Source organism: Leptosomus discolor, chromosome 10 (assembly GCF_034619465.1).
Source record: "Leptosomus discolor isolate bLepDis1 chromosome 10, bLepDis1.hap2, whole genome shotgun sequence".
NCBI classification, from domain to species: domain Eukaryota; kingdom Metazoa; phylum Chordata; class Aves; order Leptosomiformes; family Leptosomidae; genus Leptosomus; species Leptosomus discolor.
The window spans coordinates 15,653,072-15,663,781 of NC_141400.1; the positions used below are offsets into that span (position 1 = coordinate 15,653,072).

The 10,710-nt window shown below is 47.1% G+C and overlaps 1 protein-coding gene across 1 annotated transcript; it reads right to left on the reverse strand.

Moving 5' to 3' along the window:
* Positions 1-549: 549 nt before the first annotated feature.
* LOC104345659 (leukotriene C4 synthase) lies at positions 550-7,970 on the reverse strand. The gene is made up of 5 exons (XM_009950183.2): positions 7,913-7,970; positions 3,608-3,707; positions 1,755-1,825; positions 960-1,041; positions 550-697 (listed from the first exon to the last, which is right to left on the reverse strand). Exons 1-5 carry the CDS (start codon positions 7,968-7,970, stop codon positions 550-552), a joined length of 459 nt encoding a protein of 152 aa, XP_009948485.1.
* Between the last annotated feature and the right edge of the window lie 2,740 nt (positions 7,971-10,710).

Below are 10,710 nucleotides of genomic sequence, written 5' to 3' on the forward strand. Positions count from 1 at the left end.
AGGCTTTTTTCCCCAAAATTTGGATATGCTTTTAGACAAGTTTACCCATCCTTTCAAGTTAGTTTAAATTGCAGCAGCTTTTCCCACGCAACCCAGTGCCTAACCCTCAGATGTTCTCACACCCAGTCCCCAAGTACCTTCAACAATCACAGGTGATTCCTACATGAGAAAAGGAATTTATATTTTTGTTTATCCATGGTGTGATCCTTCACCAGAGATCAGCACAGCAGTAAGGAGGAGTGACAACAGCATATGGGTTAATCTGTGCTCTGTGAGGCAGAGCCAAAGGCGTTAGAGGTTTTAGAGCAGTCAGTGCTACAAAACCTGGCAGGGAAGCTTGTCAGCAGGGACAGAGGCTGGGCAGCATTTGCTTTCTAGAAGGGAAATCATCTCTGGAGAGCAGAGCTTTGTGAGCAGAGGGGGGCCAGCATCCGCCTCCCTTCAAAGGTAAGCGCGGAGCTGGGGAGATACTGGGTCTCTGACCATGCCACGCAAGCCCCTCCCCTCCACCGAGGGCGAGCAGGGGTTTTGGGAGAGCCGCGGCCCCTCTCACCAGGCGCCGAGCAGCTGGAGGGGCTGTGCCAGCGCTGCCGTCCATGCGGAGGAGCTGGGCAGCAGGAAGTGTGCCAGGAGCCCGGCCACCGCCAGCCCCAGCAGCAGCCAGAGCAGCTGGGCACTGGTGTACAGTGGCCCCAACCTGCGCGGCGAGAAAGCAACGTCAGACACCGCCAGCCGCCACGGGGCACGAAGCAACGCCTGCGCTGGCTTGGCGTCCCCCACCCTCCTTCGAGACTGAGCCAGGGAAGAGGTGGCACATGGGGGCAGGAGGGGAGGAGGAGGAGGAGGAGGTGATGCTGATCTGCCTTCAGTCCCGCCCGCAGGAAGGAAACCTGCCCCAGGGGCCACATCCTGCACCCAGCCTCCCTGGGTTGGTTTGGGGTGCCCAGCCGGGTACTAACCGTCCCTGCGCAGCCACGGCGTATCCCTGGAAGTACTTGAAGCGGGTGTAGAGGTACAGCAGCCCACACGCCGCAGCCACACCTGTGGAGGAGAGGGGAGCTGAGTCCTGATGGGACCAGGGGTCCCCAGACACAGCCTGGCTCAGTCACCCATGTCCCTGCTTCCCCCTGTGGATGGGGCTTGGCCACAAGACCCAAATGCAGAGGGACTTGGCTTTAAAATGGTGGGAGTTCAAATGGGTTTTCTTCCTTCGCTTTTTGTGAGGGATGAACTTCTCTGCCCCCTAAAGTTGCCCTGGGACTTGGGTTTGTGACATTCCCCTCTGTGGTCCTTCCTCCCATCTTCCCCGTGGCAGCAGCCGAATCCCCTAAACCCGCTCGGTGCGGGATGCACAGTGGATGACTGATGTTGGGTTATGGTTTCTCCTTCTGATGGAGGGATTTGGGCATCATGTCGCAGCTCTGCTTCAGCTTGCTGCCGCCTTGGCACCACGCGACCAGCCTGACCTTATCGAAGAGCAGCAGTGCCGAGTGGACAGCCAGGCTCTGGCGAAGGAGCGGGGGCTGCCAATGCCACCGAACCTCTCTGCTGGGCAGGAGACCAGCTCGGCTGCTACCAGCAGCTTCAGGCACCCTGGAGCTGGGGCCCTCCTCAGCCTGGCCAAAGGGGAACTTTGCTTTCCCCGAGTAACAGCCTCTTCGGTACAGAGAGGACAGGCCTGAGTCACAATGGGATTTAAATTGGGTTTTTTTTTTTGGTTTGTGTATGTGGTTTGGGTTGGGGTTCCCCCTTACCTTGGTGGAAGAAGATTCCAGCAACCCAGAGGAGCGAGATGAAGATTGGGAAGTACTCTGAGCAATTGGCCCTGGTGAGAACCAGAGATGAGAGTTAAAACCGCATCCTCAAGACCAGTTAACTGAGGCCAGAGAGGTGAGCTGGCTGAAAGGGCTGGTAAGAAGCAGTGCTGTGCTGGGGAGAAAGGTGTCCTGTGACCAAGGACACCAAATATCTGTATTTCAGAGAAGAAAAGCACCCAAACAACACACCATGTTCACCTCACCCGCATTCACATGGACCCTGCAACAACGAGCTCTGTCCTTGGCCCCACACAAGCACCTCCACAGGCATCTAGTGCAGCTGCAGCTTAGAAGCTGTACGAGTTCCTTATCATTATTTAAGGAGGTTCCTCTTCCCCTTGGGCTAGCACAGCCCAAATATGGGTGCCGCAGAAGCATTGCTCCAAGAAGGAGCCTTCTCCTAGATAGAATTCAGCAGAAGATGATCAGATCTGCTGCCAGATTTTCTTTCTTCCTTTTTCTTTTAGTGACAAAACCACAGATTTTGTGCAAGAAAGGACTGTGAGAGCTGTGCTGTTAAAGACAATGGTTTTGTTTCTCCATTTCTCCTACATTTTACCATTCCCTAGGCAATTTAATCTTAAATTTGGCCAAAAATTTACCAGCCCTTAGGGAATGGAGCCAGACTGGGAGCTGGAAAAATTCTGAAGAACATTATGCTGCAAACACAGTTTAAGCCTCAGCAAGGGGAGGCTGCCAGGTTTCCCCAAGTGAGTAATAAATCAATATATTTCTTCCCCCCTTCCCCCCCCCCCTTTTTTTTTTAATATATCAAAACAAATTATCCATTTGTATCTTTTCCACAGGGAAAAGAATAAAGGAGGGGCAAAACCCCCAAGGAAGAAACACCATCTCAAACCCAAGTTTGCTGCTGTCACCTCCTCTGCAGAGCACAGTGGAGGGCTTCCCAGGGCGCCACAGCCCACAGCCCGACGTGGTTAATGCACAGCCCAGTATTTAATTAAAAGCCACCTCAGCAGCTCTCCAGCTAGCAAAGGCTGATGCCGCCCATGCAGGCTGTCCTTTCACTGCATTGCAAAAGGACCAAAGCGGGTGTTTTTGTCAGTCCCCAAGTGTTTCCTGCACGCTGGCAAGGAAACGCAGCCGCTTTGTTCAGGATTTAGTGCCGTGCTCGAACTACCCTTCAAACCAGCTCCGGCCAATTCCTTTCAATCGCTTACAAAACAGAACGACTGAGATGAAAGACGGAATCTGGTGCTTGCTGGAAGCCAAAGGGATCTGTGAAGGTTTCCAGTTTAGCTCCAGCATTGCTCTCTCCATAGGAACAGAGCAAAAAGAAACAGCCCTCGGCATGGGCCTGCGAGTGCCGACTTTCACAGTACAATGGCTTGAAAAACGGAAAAAAATTAAAACATCCTCATAGCTGGTTCTGCCAGCAAGGCCCTTTGCTTCAATTCAACTGCAAAAACTTACAAGCAAATAGTAGGTTATGAATACTTCGGCTACTGTCACAATTTAGAGTCAGCATTAATATTAAACAACGATTATAACACATTAATGTTCAGCACCTCTTCCATACAGCCCCTAACTTTTAATTCAGCTGCCTCTCACAATGCCAGAAGGAGGATTATCATGGATGGACAGAAACACTCCAGACAGAAAGTGCTCCATAGCAAAACTCAGACCTTTGCACGCAAAGCATTAAAAAATCTAGTATCAGTAGCAATAAGTGAAAAGGTAACTCGAGGGTGACTTCAGTCTTTCCTGGCAGTGTCACTTGGCTCAAGTCATTTCTAGATGGAGTCGCCACAAAAAAGTCAAAACCTTACTGAGCTCTGAAGATCCGCTCAAATTCAGGGTGACCTGTTGTCTCGGGAGGGGAGATCTTGTACTTCCGCCGGGCATAGATCACCTGCAGTGCAAAATAGGCTAAAAAAAGAACAACACAGGAACAGTGACAGTCCAGCAGGGTTTTATTTAGCCAGGCTTTATCTAGCTCGCAATCAAGCAAGTGGTTAGAGGAAAATAGCCAATACCATCTCAGTTCATAGTCCAGGGCTGTCACACACAACCTGGAAGAGATGTGCTATCTATTTCAAGGTCGTACTTTAAATTCAGATTTGGTTATCCCGGCAGGGCGCCTGTGCCGCAGAGCCCACGGGCTGGCCGGTGCTTTGCACAGTCTCATGCCCAGCACACAGCAGCGGAGCCCTGGGTGCTGCTCCCCAGCAGGTCAAACACACCCCGGTCCTGCAGGAAGGTCAGCAGTGCACACTAAAGCCTTCCCACACCCAGAATTATTATGCTTTTTTAATCTTGCACTCTGCATGTGGAGCATTAGCACACCCTCAGCCAGTCTGCTGGGAATGATGCGCAACACTTTCTGCTGCATCGAGTGGAAGCAAAGCTTTGGACGTCACAGAGCAGCATCCAAACTGTGAAACACTGGGACATCATTAAGTCAATTAGAGGCGCTTATCATCGTGGCGATGCGATGAAATGGGGAAGGGGTGATTATTTCTTCCACTTCATTCCCACAGGGTAGCCCAAGGGCTCAAGCAGTTCAAGGAGCAGACCTGCTGCCAATGGCTGTTATCAGCCTGTGCCAAGTTTGGGCCGAGGCGTCTGCTACATCGCTCCTTTGTACATTTGTAAGGGACAAGGAAAGTCACTTCAAAATGATGAAAACCTGTTAACATGGAGATTTGGACTGTTTCACTATTTGATGACAGTTCTCACTCCCACAGGTGACTGTTCGTGTTTCAAGTGTTTATATTTACATGCATCTGCATTGCTGCCTTTAATGAAAATGGCAATTTTCATATAGGAGAAAGCTAAATTATAGAAACAATTACTTTGGTGGCTGTGGCAGTGTGCTGCTAAGCAAGTCACTTGGATTAGCAAGGTCCTAATGTAGCAACATTTCCAGAGCACTGAACAGACTGACAAGGAGCCAGGCTGCAAGGACTGCCTATTTCTGACAAAGAAGCTAACAGCAGAACAGCACGAGGGAGAAGGGAAGGTAGGGACAGATGTTGCAAGATTAAAGACAAGACAGATCCATGCCTGCCTGCAGAAAAGCATTAGAACATATGTAGAAGAAAAGGGAATTAGAAATGTAAATAATCTGGTGCTATGTGACCTGTGTATTACACAACATGTTGTTCATTTAAATACACGGACTTTCATTTAAGAAAATGCATCTTCTATTGCCTTCCACAGCGTGTGCAGTGACCCAGCTCTAAACGAGAGGTGCTGAGAGGGAAAGGTGGGGAGAAACAAGTGTGCTTTCCCCTCAACTCATGTGTAGCACATTGGTTATGGTTGAGGATATCGTCCTGCCCCTGAGATCCAGCGGGATGCAACACAGCATCCCCTCTGTGAGACCCGACAGCTCGCTCTGCAGCAACGCACAACTGGCAGCTCAGCAGCAGAGCTCTGGGTAAAAGATGACGAAACCATGACCAATCCTGTCACCTTCTCTTCACATCAGATAAGCACCTTGCTCCTACGCAACTATTTAGCGCTCTCGGGGTCTCGCCCCAGCCACCTCCCAAGAATTGGGTTGAGCTAAATTTACTGCATTGTGCACAGCTCTGGCTTGTGGCACAGACCTGACCGTGCTGGGCAATGCTCTTCATCCTGCTTCGTGCCATCTGCCCTCTTCCTCACGTAGCGTTCCTGTGCTGCTGAGCACGGTAAGAACAATTTCACACACAACCTCTCCACCAGCTCTATGCTTAACATCTTGCTTGTGTCCAGGGGCAAACACTCAGACAAGTCCTGCAACAGATCCCTTATGCTTAGGGATGGATATATATGAAACAAGCACCTGAGGGGAGCAAGAGCCTTTTGAGGATGGCTAGCTGTCCTCCGAGCCTGGAGTACAGGTGAAGCATTTAGGATGCAGAATCAGCCCCCAAAAGCACTTCTCAGAATGGGGTGTTGAAAAAACAACACATTGCACAAATGTTCTTGGCATGGACTTTTAGGGAAGAGAGTTCAGTCTAATCCACAGAACTTTTCAAACTAGTGTCTTATGATTCACGTCTTGAGATTAAACATCTGTGTGGATTCCCACACAGTTCGTAGGGGCTGAACTCTCCCTGCATTTTGCTCCTCAGGGGAAGTACCAGCCAGACCTTCATTCTCTATTTGATTGTGTCCACAAACTTATCAAACCATATTATAGCTGATATCTGCCACATTTGAATGAACCTGGCAAACAAGCTCTGTGAGGACTGACAGACTGTGACATTGCCTAACCTTTACTTCCTTTGAAGCCATAAAAAAAAAAGAGGAGGAAAAAAAAAAACCAAAAAAAATGTGTGGTTGCGTTGTTCTGCTCTCTGGTACAGCATTCAACACCGGGCAGGGGCATGTATCTACAGAGCACTAAGCTCAGAGCTTTGCTAAACTGAGCATAACTAAATTAAAAAGGGAAAAGTTACTTGAAAGAATGCGGAAAGCGTGGGCTCCCAGAAAATTAAGAAGAAAATAAAAATAAAAATCAACCAACACTGTACTAAGCTCAGCCGTTAAATTATGTCTCCTACATTGGGATGTGATGGAAGAGTATTTGTACCTATAGTGCACGTTAGTGTTTCAGTGCTCTGCCTCCTCAGAATGAACCTCAGATCTGTAATTCGCACACAGAACGGCCTTTCAAAAGATGCAAAAAAGCTACTGCACAGCTCTAAAGGTGGCTTTAGCACACACACACTTCTGGCTACCGGAGAGAAAGGGAACACGTACTATCTTGTCGTTGCTCCTTGGCTTCCCATGCAGAGACCAGAAAACGAGGCTACTTTGTCCCATCTAACATAGATAAGAAGGTGCCAGCACTTGCTATTTCTCTGCTGGCTTCACACCTACATATGGTTTGCATACCATGAACCAATGTTTATTAAAACACTTGAAGTTCTCGTAAAACAAATATATTTGAGACAAAATTGCCCTCTAGCAATTGGCCACTGAGGGTTTCCCAATGGAAAGGGCTTAGCAACATTTCCACAACTCAGTTTCAAGTTTTCATGTCTTCTCTTTGCACACTAAACACTCCCTCCATCCCCAGTTAAATTAAAAAAAAATCCTAAGACTGAAGAAAACGTCTTCCATTTGTAGTTGCTGATATTTCTCTGTAAATAGTTTGAGGGAAATTACTGATAATTCATAACCCTTTAAGTCTATTCTTTGAGTATTTGTGTGTTAAATAGCACTTACCTTAAAAGATTCACCATCTGATGGCTAAAAGAACATCAGGCTGCTCAGAGAGGAGCAAGTGAATTGACTCAGTAACTAAAAAAAAAAAGCCACAAACAAACTTTCCCTCATAGAAACATGAAGATTTTAGTAAAACAGGGGCTCTGTCCCCACCCTAGGCAGGGGGAGTGGCCCCTTCCATGACCGTCCTGAAGGGGGAGAGGCCTTTGCCCAAAGGACCCACAGTTAAACCCCAGAGGCAGACAGAGCTCGGCAACGCTACCGCTTCTGCCTAAATGGCCCAAGCCAAAAGCGTCTATTTAAGTTACCAGAAGCCGCCGAGTTTCTCTGAAGATGTCTGCATCTATTTCTGACCACAAGGGCTCGCATGAGTTTCCAAATTAGTGTGTGCTGTCAACTCATCGTCGCCTGCTCCGTGCAGCTAAGCTACATGAACACCCAACGATATTGGTCACAGAGGAGAAACACCCGCGCATGCGAGGCTCTTTTCCACGTACATACAAAGTACGTTTGTACACCAACCTCCTCAGCAGCCTGTGTGTTACCCTGCCTTTCTTTCAGCTACCTCCAGCCACTCTTAAGTTACAAATTACCTGCTAAAATTCCATCACAAAAAAGGTTTTAAAGACATTTGATTGTTGAAATTGGTTTAAGTTTCAAAGTAAAACTTAAATTTCACTTCCTTCTGGGATGCTGGCTGCGAGGTGCGTGGATCATTTTAAGTCCCTATTAAATAATGAACCTCCGCCGGCATCACAGCTCCCCTGTGAACGGCCGAACAGAATTTTAGCAACTTGGAAAACAGCAGCTTCCATTCCACGGAGACTCCCAAGCAAAATACAGGAACCAAGTTCCACAAAGTTCAATATGATTAACTTAATACTGCCTAGCATTACATAAAGGACATTTACCTTGCTCCAGGACTCCCAAAACCGTGACGGTGGCCAGCAGGTCTATCTGATTTCTCATCTTGCTGACCGTGGACCAAACCCCAGCCAGGTGGGATGGGTGCAGCCGCTCTCCAGTCCTCTCTCCCGCCCTCCCGCTCCCACATGCTCTACAACAGCCTCCTCATTGCTCTGCAGCAACACGTGTTTCCTCCACCACACCTTAACTCTCTCCACACCACACCATTTTCCAAAGCAGCCAGCCATCAGAAAACGTCTACCCCTGACAAGAGCCTTCTGCTGAACTCTAACAGCAGTTTTGCACGTGCAGACTGTGAAATTCTTGCAATCGTATCTACAGATTTTGTACCATGATTGAATTATGTATCGCCAGCAACTGAAAGGTGATGGGATTTTTCCCGGCCCTTTTATTGCTACTTTTAATCAGCTCTAAAGCATCTAAATTACGTGCGAGGTTGTAGAAATTAACAACAAGCATTTACAAATTAATGACTTGACCTTCTGCTCTTACTCCGAGTAGTGGAGTTGACCACGCGAAAGACGGTCTAGACTTCAGCTGGAATAACTTAATTCTGTTACTGGATTCTGAATTTTTAGAAGAGCATTCAGATATTTTATCCTATTAATTAATACCGTAAGTTTACCAAGGAAGAGTACAGTTCTTTTCCAGCGCTCGGTCACTTTTTGTAGTTTTCTGAGGATTTTAAAATTCTGCAGTACAAACCTTTTCCTGGCTAACAGACAAAATAAAAGCTCTCTGTTCCAAATGGAAGGCAGCAGAGGATGTAGAAAAATGCAGACCCTCAGAAATGTTACTCTGACATCAGAATTATAATTGTAACATGAGAAAAACAGCATTTTAGCCCTGAAAAACTTTTCTCCCCACTCTGCAAAAACAAAATATGCATCAGTTCAAAAATTGATCCTGTGTTTTGGAGCAGCTTTATACGGGTAAGACTACTCTGACTTCAGGTTTATAAAACCAAATGGAGAAGGGAAGGCAGCATTCATTATCAGCTAAGGTTTTCCCTTAATTTTGGTGAAGAGAGGGGACAGGATATGGTCAAGCCACTTCATTTCTCTCTGTATAGTCGCACGTGCAAAACCTCAGAACTGAATTTGTGCACAAAACCAACAAGAAGTGACCAGACCCAGAGTTTCTTCCACGTGAGATGCAGCAAGTTCGTTCTTCTGATTTGGCTCTTCATCCCCCTCAAAACGCACTGTGACAGCTTATCAAGTCAAAAACTTCAGTTAATTAATTCAAATATACAACTGTACATTTTTTTTAAAAAAAAAAACACGCATGTAGGAAAGCAAAACTGCTCCCTTTCTCTGCAACACACTCGTACGATGTGACTTTAGACCCTCCAAGCTGCTAGCAGACCCAGTCTGAAACAGAAATAAAACCACCTTAACAGAATTTACTGGTGACCCAGGATTTCATCTGGGGTGTCTGCTATAGAAGTCAGAGGGGAAATGTCACCAGGAGTCTACTTCTGCTTACACCATTTCAACAAGCAATTCAGCCTTTAGAAAACACTTCCATGACAGATTGACATGAACTTCAGGAAAAACACAAGTGTCAAGGAAAAAAAAAATAAAAGAAAAATCCATTTTTGAGCAGAAGTTGGTCACAAGCTGTCACCAACTCCTTAAAATCTTTGGGAAAACATGCATGTGCACAGCACTTCAACGAGGGACAGTTTGGGAAATTTCTGGTTTACTCAGCAAGAGATACAATGCAGCACCTTTAATGGGACAATAAAGTAATAACTTCACAGCTCCCCCCAGGCTAGAAGCAGCTCATCCTGGTATTGTTACTTCTTATTACATTTGGTTCTTCACAAGCTTCTGCAGTTACAGGTCCCCTCCTTCCCCCAAACACAGCTCCAGGTTTGCAGAGTAGGAACAGACTCAAAATACACTCCGGTAAGTCAGGATGCACTTTGTGAGGAAGGCTCCAAGCTGGGGTCTTCAACACAACAGCTCAACGCTCGGGGAACGATCCTTGGATGTCTGAGGCCAATTACAATTCGTGCCACCCAGGGGGATGCGTGGCATTACAGCACCATGGGAAATGAATGCGGCCTTGGCGAGAAACGCACGCGTCACACTTTGCAAATTCTCCTTTATCGCTACTGCCGAATCTGTGGTTGGGGAGATTTGGGGTGTTAGTTTAGAAGTTAAGACTGCATTTCATCAGTAAAAAGGCACGCTTGACAAACAGGAAATACTACAAAACCAAATTCTTGGGTCTGCTGCAAGTGGTATGATTCACCAAGAGACTGCTTTGAAATGTTCATTTCAGAGTAATTAATCAAGTAATAACTTGTTAACAAGGACACATTAGCACCCACACACCCCCCACCAAAGCCAGGCTCCTCTGGGCACCGATGGAGCCACAGCTCATTGCTTTACTTCTCACCAACCCACAGTAAGCGTCCATTGGAAGAGGCTCAACAATCCAGCCGGGCCCAAAAGACCCACTTCACCGTTATTTTCCACAGCCTCTTCAACCCGCCGGCTCTGTGCGGTGGCTTAGGGACCTCGCCAGCTTTACACCAGAATCTTTATGCAACTTGCTGCCAGTATTTTGTTCCTTGTTCAAAAACCTTAACTCACACTTGCAGTACATGTTCCTCATTTCTCAGTTTTTCTTTTCATATGCCATCTGCCTACATCGAACAAACATAGTCTTTGTCTTTTTACAAGTCTCAAGGAAACCAGTTTCAACCTCTACGGCTTGTTATTTTGAGGGAATCTGAGCATATTTTTGTGACTCTACAACTTGGCACATG

What these genes read in the sequence shown, in the direction of transcription:
- LOC104345659 (XM_009950183.2), bottom strand. Translation starts at nt 7,970, where the DNA reads ATGAGAAATCAGATAGACCTGCTGGCCACCGTCACGGTTTTGGGAGTC. An exon ending in GAGCGGATCTTCAGAGCTCA is followed by an intron (nt 1,826 to 3,607) that starts GTAAGGTTTTGA and finishes GGTTCTCACCAG; the next exon opens with GGCCAATTGCTCAGAGTACT. An exon ending in GCCGTGGCTGCGCAGGGACG is followed by an intron (nt 698 to 959) that starts GTTAGTACCCGG and finishes CTCGCCGCGCAG; the next exon opens with GTTGGGGCCACTGTACACCA.